Source organism: Tachysurus vachellii, chromosome 15 (assembly GCF_030014155.1).
Source record: "Tachysurus vachellii isolate PV-2020 chromosome 15, HZAU_Pvac_v1, whole genome shotgun sequence".
In the NCBI taxonomy this organism is placed as follows: Eukaryota; Metazoa; Chordata; class Actinopteri; order Siluriformes; family Bagridae; genus Tachysurus; species Tachysurus vachellii.
Window position 1 is genome coordinate 17,145,609 of NC_083474.1, and position 17,746 is coordinate 17,163,354.

Sequence of the window (17,746 nt, forward strand, 5' to 3'; positions counted from 1 at the left end):
ATGCAAGTGGAAAGAGGGAATGCTCTAAAAAAATAAATAAAATACAAATTAAAAAAGAAAAGTGATGGGGTTTTTATAGGATGCACATGGGTGTCATGACCAGGTGTCCACTTACTTTCAGTCATATGGTGGATGTATTAGAATCATTTCATGCTGAATGGTAGCATTTGTAATTATAAAGGTCATTTATTCACTTTTTTGTGCATGCTGGTTTTGGTGAGTAATTCTGCTCAGGCATTGTCTTGCGTGAGAGAGCCACCTATAGGAGTGTGTGTGTGTGTGTGTGTGTGTGTGTGTGTGTGTGTGTCTGTGAGGGAGAGAGAGAGAGAGAGAGAGAGAAAAATAGAGAACAGAGAGAGATGTAGGGGTAACTGGGAAAGGCAATAAGAGAGAGAGGACAGAGATAGATGTACTGTAGGGGTAACAGGGAAAGGCAATGAGAGAGAGAGAGAGAGAGAGAGAGAGAGAGAGAGAGAGAGAGAGAGATGTAGGGGTAACAGGGAAAGGCAATTAGAGAGAGAGGACAGAGAGTCTTTCTTTGGACAGACTTACTGTATGTAAGCAGTTACTGTTGGTCCAGGATTATGTTGATAATGTTTTTCAGTCATTAATACTGTAACAAAATATTTTATGAAGACATTTTAATGTGATTACATCTTTAGTTCTAAATATTGCATGAATATTATTATGATTGCAGTGATATTTTTAGAAGCTTGAAAAGTTACTGTTGTTCAGAAATGTTTGTGTTTATTGTTTTTATACAAATTTTAGGTTAATTATTCTTAAGTATTTCTAAAAAAAAAACTCAATGGGTAAATTTCTTAACTATAGACTGGCAAGAAAAAGATAAATATATATTTAACCACAAATCATTTGCGTGAAACTACTAGGCAAATATGTATATATATATATATATATATATATATATATATATATATATATATATATATATATTTATCATATATATATATATATATATATATATATATATATATATATATATTACAAAAATACTTTATCACGTTCTATAAGGAAAATTATTTCAATTCATTTCTACTTAGAGACATTTCTATTTACATATGAGCTACGACCCAGTTTGCCTTTTTTTGTTGTTGTTGTTTTTGTCTTTAATATGTATGATTCTCATGCTGGAAGTCGACATCTACAAATCGTTTACAATCGACGTTTGCAAACACCAATTTTGATCGGATTCAAGCACGATAAAAAAAAGACCAGAAAAGCACAGAGCCACAGGGGGGCAGTCAAGATATATCCATGAGCTTTTGGGCATCTTTACATGAGATCTATAGCTTCACACCTCCAGTCTGTGCAGGAGACACTGGGAAAGGAAAGATGAGGTTTTCTTAAAGCTTTGAGCTAATCAGGAACCTGAATTTAATCCAGTCAAACTGATCTGGGGAAATCTACAAGAGAAGCTCCTGGTTTCATTCAATATTTATTTATGTTTTGATTATCAGGACTATTTAAACGTGAATTATGTAAATTTAATAAATTGTACAGAAGGCCATGTGACAATAATACATACGAATGGTAAAGTAGCTTTTTAAAAGCGAAATATTTAATAAAGAATTTAACAAAAGGATGATTTAATCATTTGCAAGTCACTCTTCCTTACTAGCCCCTGTAAATATGCATTAGGCTCATTCAAATACTTGCTCAGTTTTAGTCATGTTTTAAAAACAAATCACAAACAAACAAACAAACAAACACATTTCAGATAAGATAAGCAAATATATAAAAAAATGCAAATATATACAAAAATAGAGACATAATATAGTATACAGTATATAAACAACGCAATGTATAAATACAAAGAAGAAAAAAGAGACCACGAGTAAGTAGTTACACTAACAGACATATTGCATGGTTTTAAAATTTCTGTTATTGCACATGTGTAAAATACTTTGTTATTGTTATTACATTTACATTTACATTTACAGCATTTGGCAGACGCCCTTATCCAGAGCGACGTACATAAGTGCTTAAATCTCTAACATTGAATACATTAGTGCTGGCTCACTAAGTTACATACTTAAGATACCATGAGTTTAAAACATTTGTTCAAAGTTACAATGAAAAAGTGTCAATGGTGTTTTTTTTTGTTTTTTTTTTGTTTTTTTTATTAAATGCGAAAGATAAGGAAAGAAGTGCTAGTTGAAGTGTTTCCTGAATAAGTAGGTCTTCAACCGCCACTTGAAAATAGCCAGTGACTCAGCTGTCCGGACCTCTAGGGGAAGTTCGTTCCACCACCTTGGTGCCAGTACAGAGAAGAGTCTTGTAGTATACTTGCCTCTTAACCTGAGAGATGGTGGAACCAGTCGAGCAGTGATTATTATTGCAGTTAAACAGTAATAACAGTGTGTATTATGGTGACTGGTTCACTGGGAGCAGCTTTGATTGTACAGTCTAATAGCAGCAGGGAGAAAAGACTGTGTCTGTGTCGCTCCTTCAGACATTTAGGATGTAACAGTCTGTCACTGAAGGAGCTGCTCAGAGATGAAACCGTTTCATACAGGGGGTGAGAGTCGTTCTCCAACAATGATGATAGTTTTGCTACCATCCTTCTTTCTCCCACCTCCTGTACAGTGTCCAGAGGAATCCCCAGGACTGAGCTGGCCTTCCTGATCAGCTTGTCCAGTCTCTTCATATCTGCAGTAGAGATGCTGCTGCACCAACATAACACACCACAGAATATGGCTGAGGCCACCACAGAGTCAAAAAAGGTCTTCAGTAGCTCTCCCTGCACTCCAAAAGACCTTAGTCTCCTCAGCAGAAAGAGTCTGCTCTGCCCTTTCTTATAGATGAGGTGCACTGGGAATTTTTTGTTTGTTTGTTTGTTTGTTTGTTCTTTACGTGCACAGTAAACAAACCTTTGTATAAGAATAGGTGTTGATCTTTATATGTATATAAAATGTATAAAAAATAATGTTAAAATAAAATTACATGTATATAAAAGGTACAGTGTAAATACTGTGAAAAAGCTTACTGTTTATTTTTCTATATATACACACACACATACAGTACACACGCGCACACACCCACATACACTCACACATACTGTACACACACATACTGTACACACGCACACACACCCACATACACTCACACATACACACACACACACACACACACACACACACACACACACACACAAGTTCTCCATGGTGTTATTTTTTCCTGTAAATGAACCATTAAATGTGGCTTTAAGAAAGTCTCCATAATGATATTGTTTGTAGTGTTTGTAAGTACACATATGTGCAGATATATTATATATTATACACACAGACACACACACACACACACACACACACACACACACACATGTGCATTTATGTATATAAAATACAAATGAAATGATGAAATAAACGGAAAGACAAGCAAAAGCCTGAAAAAAGACAAAAGGAGTCTGTAGAAACAAAATAAGCCCAATTTTGTGACAATAATAACAACAATATATTATTTGTAGATCGTTGTGAAACACTGTCACATGCATTCCTGTCTATTTATACAATGTGCTTGAGTTTCAGTGTTTGTTTCATTTCCGGTGTGGTGACGCGGTGACGCAATGACGCCCCGACACCTTTGCTATTCTACAGTAAAACAGATACACAGAGAATCCTGTAGCTGTGTTCAGGTGTTCATCCTGTCGGAAACCGACACAACACCACGGAAGACAACTGTAACGTCCAAACAGCACTTTTAAACAGTCAGCTTACTTTCTGGTGAACTTCTTTTCCCTCAGAGGACCAGTTGGATTATTCAGTCATTTTGTCTGCGGGTTTGTGTGGAAGAGGAACTTTACCTTGTGGTGTTTACAGAACACAACTCTGCCATGTCTACAGTGTATAAACCCGTGAGTCCATCCGAGTCATTTATTTACGTCTGGGTTCCATTTATGTTTGTTTTCTTTTCCTTAAACTACATTTTGCCAGCTGTGATCGTATGTGATATTGTGGGTGGAGTGAATGTCCTCAGGCAGCAGGTCACTTAAGATGAGCAGAGTGAAAAAAGTGCAACGGTTTTGTTTTATTTTGCTGAATAACACTATTGTTTTTAATGTTTTTATTTTACAATAAAACGTTAGACTGCAAACGCCTGTTTTATGGACTTCTGTGCTGTTTAGAAAATTATACATTGTCAAAGACAAGAACGATTCCCAGTGGAATGGCAAATGATTCCCAGTGGAATGGCAAATGATTCCCAGTGGAATGGCAAATGATTCCCAGTGGAATGGCAAATGATTCCCAGTGGAATGGCAAATGATTCCCAGTGGAATGGCAAATGATTCCCAGTGGAATGGCAAATGATTCCCAGTGGAATGGCAAATGATTCCCAGTGGAATGGCAAATGATTCCCAGTGGAATGTCAGAATGATTCTGTGAAATGCCAAAATGATTCCCAGTGGAATGGCAAATGATTCCTAATGAAATGCCAAAATGATTTCCAGTGGAATGCCAAAATGATTCCCAGTGGAAAACCAAATGATTCCCAGTGGAATGCCAATGCTAAAATGATTCCCAGTGGAGTGCCAAATGATACCTAATGGAGTGCCAAAATGATTCCCTTGGAATGCCAAATGATTCCCAGTGGAAAGCCAATATGATTCCCAATGGAATGCCAATATGATTGCCAATGGAATGCCAATATGATTCCCAATGGACTGCCAAATGATTCTCAGGCAAATGCCAAAATGATTCCCAGTGGAATGCCAAATGATTCCCAGTGGAATGCCAAAATAATTCCCAGTGGAATGCCAAAATGATTCCTAGCGGAATGCCAAATGATTCCTAGTGGAATGCCAAATGATTCCCAATGGAATGATAAATGATTCCCAGTGAACTCCGGTTTATCTGTTAAACAGAGTTGCTCCTCTTTGCATCTCCAACAACCTTCACTCTACTAGGAAGGCTTTCTTCAAAATGTTGGAGTGTACCTATGGGAATTTGAACTCATTTTGCACCATATCGACATTCCAGTCCATGCCAAACATGTTCAGGTTAATAGAGGTCATCACTCAGTGCACACCACTGGAGTTCTTTAACACCAAAGCATGTCTTCATGGACCTTGCGTATTTTTTGAAAAATAACCCCAGACTATTATCTTTCCTCCAGTAAACATTACTGTTGGCACGGTGAATTCGGTAGTGTGGCTATCCATTACAGGGCACCATGCACATATTTGCACCTAGGGCCAATTTATTATGTGGCCAAGCCACTGACAGGTATGACTTTGGGGGGTAGGAGGAAAGTCATGAACCTGGAGGAGACCCACTGGGGCATGAGGACAATTTTGAGAAAACATGAGAATGCACCTTTCCTAGTTAATGTTTGGATTTATTTTCATGCATCATCACTTTTGTCTTCAGTCGATAATAGCTGCAGACGCATCTCAGATCACTCTGCTACAAATGTACCTAGTGTTTAATAGTTTTCCCTTCAGTTTTTTTTCTTTGAAAACGTTGCTAGTTATTTAAAATATCACTGGAAAAGTAAAAACTTTAATGAACCGATTTCAAGAGACATAAAACGTAATATAGGTTGAATAATTACTACATCAGGATGTGCTGTTATGGGAATATAATCAATAGTGGGGTGATAATAATATTGTCTTATGTATAAAAATAATCGATAATTGGGCCTGAGGTAAAGTTCATTAGTTCACTATAACAGAAAATCCCAGAATGTTTAATAATGTTTTATTTATCGCAACTAGAAGCAGTTGTTCCCTCTCCAGCCTTTTTTTTTTTTATATATATATCTTACAAAGTCAATAAGGCAAAAATTACTTGTCATGTTACTGCAGAACTGAAAAATACAAAGATTTAATTTTACAGCTTTACATCTGACTGTTACGAAGCACTGACACCGGAGGCTCCGTCTGTTAAGCGTCTTTTCAGAAAATCGGTTGATTTCGGCAGAATTTGTTGTTGTTGCTGTACTTGTACCTGTAGAACCAATATCCAGTACTGCTAACAAACCTGTTGTTGTAGACACCCAATCAACACAGAATCATGTTTGGACCAATCAGATTTGAGAATTTGTTTCAATGAAATGAGCCTTTAAAAAAATAAAACTGGAGATAAATGGTGCCTAATGAGTATTATGTTTGTATAAACACTTTTGCGACACATGGTATTGTGTATCGGTGAAGGATTTTAAAGTCAGCTCTTGTGGCGCTGCCATGTAATTAACATTAACCTGGACATACTCTAGCCTGCCTGTTATGTGTTCAGGAGCAAATAAACCACTAATAGTCTATGCGAGAAGCAATAAAGCTCTGAGTCAGCATGTTGTGTAAGAATGCATTGTGACCTGCTTGGTATAGTGTAAATAAATGGCACACCTAAGTGCCCTAATTAATGAGGTATTTGAAAGCCGAGTCAGTAATAACGCAAGCAAAAGAGTGACTGAATTTGTGTGTTTTGATATTAATTCCTTCTGTCGAGTGAAGTCTCTGACGGAGCGAGGTGACAGATGCGAGACGTTTGATCGTATACGTTCGGTACGTCTCCGAAGCTGGCATGGAGGATTGTTTGTGAGTGCGTTTATGTGTAAATAGGATGTGTGTGTTGTTGAGCCAGATTTTCTAGTCTGTAAAGAGAAAGCAAGCAGGTGTTTTGCACAGGACGAGCGGTGCTGAAACAGCTCGAGAGCGATGAAACAGAACTGATATGAAGACTTTCACTGGATTTTTTTTTTTTTTATCAGAAGAAAAGGTTAGCGGTAGCACCCCATCTCATCTCAGTCCTTAAAGCTTGGCCTCATGTTTGCTGTATGTTGACCTCACTGCACAAACCACACCGTTATATGTAGAGATGAGAGTTTTTGTAAAAAGAAACACAAGAATGGCAATTATGTACAAAATGTGAACATTTTACATTTATTCAACCAAATTTTATCACAATTTCTGTATTTTATTGTAGTATTGCCCACCCCAATCACACACACTATACAACACATGGTGTAAAGAATTGACTGCATGTCCCATATTTCCCATAATTCCTCCTTGTCAGTGTAAAGTATACAGTAGGCATTCTTACCACACAGCTTTATTCACATTTGGCGTTCATGCCTAATCAGTTCAATAACATTTCTTTTTCAGTAACCTAACAGACTTACACAGGAGTAAACACTAAAGATCCTACAAGCCCAACCTGCTGTGATATCTCTATACATCTCTATAACTCAGTAGGACGTACTGTATGGCTGCAATGCAATGAATGGAGATGTCAGGTTCAGATTATCGTGCTGCAAATGTCTAGATCTGTATTTGGAATTTAAACCTGAAATGGGTCTTAGGTGTGTCTTTAACCTGAGAGTGTGTGAGGACTTGTAATAATAATAATAATAATTATATTTAATTCTTAAAATATAAAAATAAATTAAAATATAATAATAATAATAATAATAATAATAATTATTATTATTATTATTATTATTTTCTGTTTTTTTTGTTTAAAAAATATATTATTCTAATAAAATTCTATTAAATAATATTATTAATATTTGTATATGATTATTATTTTTTTATTTATTCTATTTTTTATTTTTTTATTTTATTTATTACCGGAATATCTATTTATTATTATTTTTTTATTATTATTATTTTATTTCTTTTTTAAATCAAATATTGTTTGCTATAATGGACAAATACTTTGAACAGTAGATTTGTTGATGACTGCTACACTTTTATATATACATTTATGGCATTTGGTAGACAGTCTTGTCCGGAGCGACTTACAGAACGGTATTTAATCTCTTGATCACTAGGTTACAAACTAAGACTACCATCAGTTCATTTTTTTCAGAGGTACTACAGCAAGAAAAGCATACAAAAGTTTTTTAAGAGCTAGTTTTATGCTTCGATAAGAGGTTGGCTCAGCTGTTCTGACATATTGGTAAGTTCATTCCACCACCGAGGTACCTGAATAGAGCAGAGTCTTGATGCTGACCTTCCTTGTACCCTGAGAGATAGTGGGACACTTGGAGCAATGCTGGAGGATCAGATCGATGGTGGGGTAGTATGGGGTTTAACCTACGTATCAAAATGCTAAAACAAAACATAAATGCAAAATAAAACAAAACAGTATTGAGTATTAAACCACTATAAGCCGTATAGACAATAGAGAGGTGTATAGAAAGATTCTGTTAGATTTCCTACTATTTAAAGATAGAACTGTTAGCCGTAAATGTAATAATCAGCACACGGCATGTATCACCCATTATTAAATATTTTAGAAATTAATCGTATTTTTACAAATAATGGTGAACATTATAACAAATATTTGACTATACGGTATATTCTACAAGTCTAAATAAATAAATAAAGCGCTAAAGAAGGATGAAACGAGTCACTGAATCTCCGTGAAGCTCACTATAACCATCTCTCTTCTAGTTTATACAAAGCTATCTATCGAACTCCATTCAGTGCGGTGTGTTGGACATTCCATGCTCAGGTAGATACACCAGTGCCTCGTCAATCTGTTCCTTTTCCGAAGGATGAGAGAACGATTATCATCCGTAACACAAGACACTGTGTATTCTTGCATAACATTCCAAGATCCGTTGACTATACTAAAAATCGGGCTTGTTGTAACTTGACCTCTTCGGTCGTGTGCTAAATCTAAAACAGCTGATCATGTCAGGTCTTGCTTAGAGAAAAGATTTCATTTTGGAGGGAAAAAAAGGTAGGTGTGTGCTAAATTTTGGTGACCTACTTTCTCTGGTGTTTGACATTGGCACTCCAGCTATGATGCTAATATTGCTAACAGTAAAAGCAGTAAAATTCTTTGGGTGTGTCATTAGACTCTAATACGAAGGCCTGTGGTAGCCTAGCGGTTAAGGTGTTGGGCTACCAATCGGAAGGTTGTGAGTTCGATTCCTACGTCCACCAAGCTGCCCCTGCTGGGCCCCTGAGCAAGGCCCTTAGCCCTAAATTGTCCAGTTGTATAAAAATGAGATAAAAATGTAAGTCTCTCTGGTTAAGGGCGTCTGCTTAATGCTGTAAATGTAAAATGTAAATGTAATACACCATCTGTAATTGTATATCTTATCTTATCTTATAGAATGTCAAATAACGTTAAACAACACCAACGTAAGTAACATTGAGACCTATAACAACAGTAAAAAGGTACTTAGTTGTCTGAGAGTTTGTCCAGGGTTTTATTTTTTTAAGAGGCTTCAAGAAGGATTTTGTGTTGATAGGCAGGCAAACAGGCAGGCAGGAAGACAGGGAGACAGACATGGAGACAGACAGGGAGACAAACAGGGAGACAGACAGGGAGACAGACAGGGAGACAGACAGGGAGACAGACAGAGAGGCAGACAGGGAGGCAGACAGGGAGGCAGACAGGGAGGCAGACAGGGAGACAGACAGGGAGACAGACAGAGATACAAACAGGGAGACAGACAGGGAAACAGACATGGAGACAGACAGAGAGGCAGACAGGGAGGCAGACAGGGAGGCAGACAGGGAGACAGACAGAGAGACAGACAGGGAGACAGACAGGGAGACAGACAGGGAGACAGACAGGGAGACAGACAGGGAGACAGACAGACAGAATTGGTATAACAGAATAAGTTGTTGGAACGGACAGGCGGACTGAATGACAGGCGAACTGAATGACAGGATATTGGAATTACTGACTCCCTGATCATTGCCCTGACTACTGAGCAGATTGAGACGCACTAGATGTCCCCTAAATTAATTGATGTTTTGACTGTGCCGCTGTTCTGAAATAGGAATCATTCCTGTCACTTTATTTCAGAGTTTTGGAAGTGAAAGGGGACCGCAGTGTTATTGCAATAAGCACTTCACCTTTTGGAACAGTTTAATATGCAGTCTCTTTCACTGGACATGAAGGAACGAAGAACGTGAGCTACGGTTTGGCTGTTAAGACAAAAGACCAACATTGCCGTCCAGTTATACAACATATATTCCCTTTGTTACGCCGCCTAAATACAAGTGCTTATCATTCATGACACATAATGCTCTTTCCAAGCTCTGGTTAATTTCCATAAATTTCACTTGTTGGATTTTTAATTTCCTCTCCAGTGCAATTTGAAGATCAGTGGACCGGCAACTTATCAGAAATAGTTTCAAGTGGAATATTAAGAGCAAACAGCAGAAGAACACATTATTTTTTTCCACATATACGTTACAGTGAAATTATTTTCTTTGCATATTTCAGCGTGTTAGGAAGCTGGACTCAGAGCACAGGGTCAGGAGCAGAGAGGGTTAAGAGCCTTGCTCAAGGGCCCAACAGTGGCAGCTTGGCAGTGCTGAGACCTGAACCTGCAACCTTCTGATTACTAACCCAGAGCCTTAAACACTGCCTTTGCATATTGAAACAGGAATCGACTGGTGTTTCATTTCTGCCTTGTTCCTAGTTTTTGGATCCTTCTGACTGGGATAAAGCACTTAATGTAGCTGGAAGATTGAATGCAAGCAATATGATATGTGAGGATTTCTTTCTTTCTTTCTTTCTTTCTTTCTTTCTTTCTTTCTTTCTTTCTTTCTTTCTTTCTTTCTCTGTCTGTCTGTCTGTCTGTCTGTCTGTCTGTCTGTCTGTCTGTCTGTGGTTAGTACCTGTCTGTCTGCCTGTCTGCCTGTCTGTCTGTCTTTCTTTCTTTCTTTCTTTCTTTCTTTCTGTCTTTCTTTCTTTCTTTCTTTCTTTCTTTCTTTCTTTCTTTCTTTCTATCTTTCTTTCTTTCTTTCTTTCTTTCTTTCTTTCTGTCTGTCTGTCTGTCTGTCTGTCTGTCTGTGGTTAGCACCTTTCTTTCTTTCTTTCTTTCTTTCTGTCTGTCTGTCTGTCTGTCTGTCTGCCTGTCTGTCTGTCTGTCTTTCTTTCTTTCTTTCTTTCTTTCTTTCTTTCTTTCTTTCTTTCTTTCTTTCTGTCTGTCTGTCTGTCTGTCTGTCTGTCTGTCTGTCTGTCTGTCTGTCTGTCTGTCTGTCTGTCTGTGGTTAGCACCTTTCTTTCTTTCTTTCTTTCTTTCTGTCTGTCTGTCTGTCTGTCTGTCTGTCTGTCTGTCTTTCTTTCTCTGTCTGTCTGTCTGCCTGCCTGCCTGTCTGTCTGTCTGTCTGTCTGCCTGTCTTTCTTTCTCTGTCTGTCTGTCTGCCTGCCTGCCTGTCTGTCTGTCTGTCTGTCTGCCTGTCTGTCTGTCTGTTTGTCTGTCTGCCTGTCTGTCTGTTTGTCTGTCTGTCTGTCTGTCTGTCTGTCAGACTTTCTTTCTTTCTTTCTTTCTTTCTTTCTTTCTTTCTTTCTTTCTTTCTTTCTTTCTTTCTTCTTTGGATGTGAGGTGGTGCAAGAGAGTCCACCTTGGAAGTAAGAAATAATGCTGTACCTCCATGTCTCTCTTTTTTACTGATATATTTGTTATTATTTGTCATTGACAGGTGAAGTGAATAACATTCACATATGTCAATGTATGTTAACTGTATGTTATGTTATTCAGTGAATAACATAACATACAGTTATAACGCGGTTATCTCGTTACAGTGGCATGGGTGTCAAGGGGTGGGATATATTAGTCAGCAAAGTGAACAGTCACTTCTTAAAGTGTAAAGATCTGGGTGACTTTGAAAAGGGCCTGATTGTAATGGCTAGACAAGAGGGTCAGAGCATCTCCAAAATAAGGAGGTGACGTGCTCCCACTACGGTTACTGATTCGTACCTGGGGAGGAAATGGCACTATTTTTGGTTAAACTTGTTTAAACATGATTAATTAAATACTGCTTGCTGTAGGTGAGCTTGCAAAATTTGTGAACTAGAGCTGGAGGAAGTGTATGTAAATAATCCAGCTTGAGCAATAATCTCCCACTGACCTCAGATATGCTTTTATTTAGTCTCAATTCAAATCTTATTTTTATTACTGAATCTTGCAGCACCTTAAGCTTAAGATATTTTACATGAAAACGATATTAAACATTTAAATGTATCAAACATATAAACCAATTATATCACAAGATTATATTCCTTATTATTAATACTACTACTACTAATAATAATAATATACAATTGATTAATTCATAGTTAAAGTCTAGTTGGCATGTTGGTATGAAATGTATGAACGTGGTACATGTATGCAACATGTACCACGTTTAAATACGAAGAGAAATGATTGTAATTTTTAAAAATAAGTGTTATTTAGATAATGCCAGTAATCAACAGTAAACCTGTGCCCACTGGAGCTGCAGATTCCTGCTCTGGGTAGACAGAAGTGGAACCCATGTGGTGTCATGCTGGAGGTTTTTTGTTTCCACACCATTCACTGTAGACTGAAATCAACAACAACGACACCACAGTGTCCCCGATTCTGCTGTTTGATGAGAAAATCACCTGACACTCCTGACCTGTATCTGCATGATCTTGTTCATTGTACTCCTGCGACATGATTGGCCAAGCTGTTAAGGCTCTGGGTTACTGGGTTACCTTAACCCTCTTTGCTCAAGGGGTCTATATCTTAACCGACCCTGTTCTCGGCCCCAGCTTCCTGACACGATATCTGGGATATGATACGGAAAATGATTTGAGACTGCTATAATTTTCATGAGTATTTATTATAAGTATTTATTGTAAGCATCAAATCCTAAACGCAAAGGTTTCACAATTTCTTGTCTATCAGGAAGGCTGTAGTCGTGTAAACCCGGTGATCTCAGACACAGGTTGTGTATGAACTGTTCTACCTGTTATTGGGTTTATAGGTGCTGTGTCGAAACAGAGATGTCACAAGGTGCCAATTTTTATAGTCAAACCAGATCTTCGGCTTGTACAAGTGCCTTAGGTGGGGCAAATATGTGAGAAACTACCAAAGGCTTAAACCTATCCAGATGCTACAGGGATATCTATGTTAGCTAGCTTTATTCACTCATTTCTATTAAGAGTATTATTATTATTATTTTTTCTAAAAGCTAAAAATTTGAACATTATATATGCATTAGACAGGATTTGTCCGTCTCTGAATATGTAGATGGAAGTGATTTGAAACAAAAAATTTTCATTCCTTCCCCATACTGTACATAATACGCCACTAGTTAGCATACTAACTAAAGTTAACATTCCCATTTAGAAGCTTTAAGGTTTGTTATTAGCAGTGCTAGCATTGTATGCTAACTAGTGGATGATGGACTGATCAGCTGCCGAAAGTCAAGGTATAACTTTAAACACACAAAATGCCTTCACTGACCTACTTTTCATACAGTACATTCAACACAACATGCTTCCCATATCGATTTATAAAAATGAACAAGATAAACCATCAAGTCAAAGTCAAGAATTCAACGCTTTATACTGATTTGTATTTACATTCCTCTCCAGAACATTTCCCCTCTCTGTTGTAGTGAACTAGTATGAGGAAGTGTTTTTCATAGAGACTCATAGAGAGAATTTTGTCATAGAGAGAATAATTATTCCCATCTTTTTTAGCCATTAGCCATCTTTTTCTTGTCCTGCACTGACTGAGAAGGGGACAGAGTGAAATGGGCTTTGGGGATTCTCTATAAAATGAATGACAAATAAACACAAACAAGCATCGTGGACCAGTTCTTAAAAGATAATCGCAGCCACAATAATACCCTTGTGCTTTGTTCATTCATGCCCAGGGGCCAGTTTTCTCCTTGTCTGTCCCTGAGTGTTATCACCCCATTGTTAAATATTTTCCTATAACAGTAGCAAAATAGGGGTAGTGGTGGCTCAAGTGGTTAAGGCTCTGTGTTGTTGATCGGAAGGTCAGGGTTCAAGCCAATCTGCCACTGTTGGGCAACTGAGTAAAACCCTTAACAGGTCCTTATCCAGAGCAACTTACATTTTATCTCATTTTATACAACCGAGCAATTGAGGGTTAAGGGCCTTGTTCAGGGGCCCGGCATTGTGGACATGGGACTCAAACTCACAACTTTCGAAAAGGTTGTCCAGAGCTTTAATTACTCGCCTACCACCTCCCTACACCCTCCCTGCTCCAGGGGCGCTGCATCATAGCTGCCCCTGTGCTCCAACCCAACATCCACAGTTGCGATATGCAATGAAAAGGATTCCATTGTGCTGTAATTTTTTTTTTTTCGATTTCTGGCATGCTCAAATCGCTGGTGTCAAGTTCCTCTTATACCAACAGCAAGTTTACACTTCTGACAATGAACACCACATCCTAGTTTTATCGGTTTATAGTATATTTGATGTTGCAGAACGTCTGTGAAACGAGTTAGTTCCTGCGATAGCTTGCCACTGCAACCCTGACCAGGATAAAGTGATGATGAAGATGAATGAAGGAATGAAACATCTTACACAGTACCAATAATGCACTATAATCCTCCCTAAGCAAAGTACGATGCAGCTTATTATTAAGACTTTGTGGATGGATATATTCTCAATGTGGGCACATTTATCTGTTTTTCATTAGGATTCTATATCAGTAAATTAGTAGAACTGTCTAGAAAATGCTTCAGTAATCCTATATTAGGATTATTGTAATCTTACAATAGGTAGCACTCGATATATTTGATCAAATTTAAGAGATTTTCCGTCGCTTAGTGTAATTTGACAGACCTGTGTGTTGACTTCATTGGGAAATCAACCAGCATTGTAATAGCTTTTATTTTCACAGCCTACTTTGTTAAGATACAAAACTGAAAGCACAGCGTTTCTTCAGCTACACAAGCACTTTAGTGATGCCCTTTATCTATGTTTGACAGTTCAAAGCCCTTCCAGTAGAGATTGCATTAAATTAGTCAGATGAAACTTGGCAGACGTAGTGCAGGGCGAATCTTGGTTCATTGCAATTCTGTGATAGTGTGTGTCTATGGACACTTTTCGAAGTCCACTTTATTAGGTGTACCTGTCAACCTGCATAAATTCATGCACTTTTGTAATCAACCAATCATGTAGCAGCAGCACCATGCATCAATGCATGAAATCATGCAGATACAGTACAGGTCAAGAGCTTCAGCTAATGTTCATGTCAAATTTTATAATGGAAAAAAAACTTGAAGTCTGCGCTTTTAACTGTGGCATGGTCGTTGGTTGCACACGGGCTGATTTGAACATTTCAGAACCCGTCGATCTCATTCGAATATCACACACAATAGTCTCAAGAGTTTATGCAGAATTGTGCCAAACAAAAACAAAATGCTTTGTGCAGACAATTTGCAGATTGAGGTTTCTTGTTAAAGAGCCAGTTCAGAGGAGAACGATCAGACCGGTTTGAGCTGACCGGATGTCTAAAGTAACGTGAATAAGCACTTTTTACAGCTGTCATGTAGAGAAAAGCATCTCAGAAAGAACACCACATCAAACCTGGATGGGCTGAGGACTACATCAGATTCCACTCCTGTCCATAGCTTGTTCTTGTGCTGTTGTAGCTTATTCGCTTAAGGTTCAGAGGTTAAGGTATAGAGGCATGTCAGCTGAAGAAGAAGGAGAATGCTTAAAGCAGCCTGTCTGGTACCATCACCCAGAGATCACACTTAAAAAACAGTAACGTGACATACTGCTAAGTACGGTGACCTTACTCTGAATTCGTTCTCTGCATTTAACCCATCCAAAGTGCACACACACAGCACTGAACACACACACCGTGAACACACTCCCGGAGCAGTGGGCAGCCATTTATGCTGCGGCGCCCGTGGAGCTGTTGGGGTGGTTCGGTGCCTTGCTCAAAGGCACATCAGTCATGGTATTGCTGGCCCGAGACTCGAACCCACAACCTTAGGGTTAGGAGTCAAGCTCTCTAACCATTAGGCCACGGCTTCCCCACTTCCTTCTGGAAGCGCTTGATCTGTACCTGTATCTGTTGGCTGATTAGATAACTAATAGGCGTAATAGTCAATAACTAAGTGCATAGATAACTAGATAGTGTATGTATGTATATAAAAATTGATATAATGGAAACTTTCAAAAAACTGCTGGTGCAGTTGTCGAGCTTGTGAAGCTTTATGAACGATGGTCTGTCATTGCAGTGTCACGGTAGTTTTCCACATGACTTGCCCTGTCATTGATTAATTTTCTCCATTACTGTAGCTACAGTATCAAGCTCAGGCTAGAGCAAAGAAGTGACCTGGTCTCTCTCTCTCTCTCTCTCTCTCTCTCTCTTTTCTCTTACACACACACACACACACACACACACACATACACACAGTTGTGCTAAGAATCAACTAATAGAATAATATCTACACACGAGTATTAATACTGAGGTGGATGTTTAACACAAAGCACTTATTAGCTACAGCCAGTATCTTACCTCCTTAGACAAAAACTTCGACCTGACCATCACATATATCCTTTTTTTTGAACGTCCAATTACCCACTTTGCTATTATAATAAAATCCACTCTTCTGTGGAGACTTTGGTGATTATTTCACTACAAAAGCATTAGTGAGATCAGACATGTTAGATATTGGATTAGTGAAGTAGTCTGGATTGCTGTTAGCATTTCAGCGGGGTTGAGGTCAAGGCTCTGTGCAGGACACTTGCACTCCAACCTTGGCATACCATGACCTTCATTGACCTTGCTTTGTGCACATGGACATTATCATGCTGGAACATGTTTGTGCAAGAATACAACTTGGTTTTGTAGTGTTTGTTTTGGTACATGTGTGTCATGTGGTTTTGATATAAATCACTGGTTTTGCTTCCCGCTGGTCTTATATCCAGGTTCTGATAGTTACCATATGTTGATGCCTGGCAAAATTCACTTTTTGGCTATCACTAACTACACGTTTCCTTTTGAACATTTGGCAGGTTGACAGATAGGCCTTATCACTCTATGGTTTAATGTTCATGAAAACACAAATAATCTGGCAGACTGGGAAACGGAGGATGGCGGCGCTATCTAAGTGCATCCAATTTGTGACCTTTGAATTGTTTCTTATTACCTGAGCAGTGATTTCTCCTTATCTCCAATCTTTCAAAGCCAATCCTGCTGCATTTTCGTAACACACCTGACTGAGCATCTGGTCTCACCTACACACCTGCTGTGTTCATCTGGGACACGACTGAATTGTCAGGTGTGATATTAAGAAGGTGGACCTGGAGTCGGCACACAGCATTCTGTCACTCAGAGCAAAACACAAACTGTTCCTGTCTAAAAACTGTAATGTGTTTGCCAAGTGCAAATGCAAAGACAACCTGGATTGGTAAGTGTTGTGTTATGGGGAGAGGGAGGGAGGGAGGGAGGGAGGATAAAAGAGAGGAAGGAATTGATGAAGAAAGGAGTGATGTGGGAGGAAGGAAGGGGTGATGAGATGAAGAAAGTAAGGTGTGATGAGAGGGAGGAAGTAAGGAGTGATTAGAGGGAGGGAGGAAGGAAGGAATGAAGGATGGAGTGGGGAGAGGGAGGAAGGAAGGGATGAAGGATGGAGTGGGGAGAAGGAGAAAGGAAGGGATGAAGGATGGCATGGGGAGAGGGAGGAAGGAAGGGAGGGAGGAAGGAATTAATGAAGAAAGGAGTGATGTGGGAGGAAGGAAGGGGTGATGAGAGAAAGGAAGGAAAGAAGGAAGGAAGGAGTGATGAGAGGCAGAAAGGAAGGAGCGACGAGAGGGAGGAAGTAAGGAGTGATTAGAGGGAGGAAGGAAGGGTTGAATGATGGATTGGGGAGAGGGAGGAAGGAAGGGATGAAGGATGGAGTGGGGAGAGGGAGGAAGGAAGGGATGAAGGATGGAGTGGGGAGAGGGAGGAAGGAAGGGAGGGAGGAAGGAATTAATGAAGAAAGGAGTGATGTGGGAGGAAGGAAGGG

At 38.8% G+C, this 17,746-nt stretch overlaps 1 protein-coding gene across 1 annotated transcript in view; it reads left to right on the top strand.

Moving 5' to 3' along the window:
- The first annotated feature begins 3,603 nt into the window (after positions 1 to 3,603).
- Positions 3,604 to 17,746, top strand: part of st14 (ST14 transmembrane serine protease matriptase) — a 57,369-nt gene continuing 43,226 nt past the window's right edge. Inside the window, exon 1 of the mRNA XM_060888511.1 lies at positions 3,604 to 3,874. Coding sequence (XP_060744494.1) covers positions 3,854 to 3,874 — 21 coding nt within the window. The 5' untranslated portion in view covers positions 3,604 to 3,853. The remainder of the gene's footprint in view (positions 3,875 to 17,746) is intronic.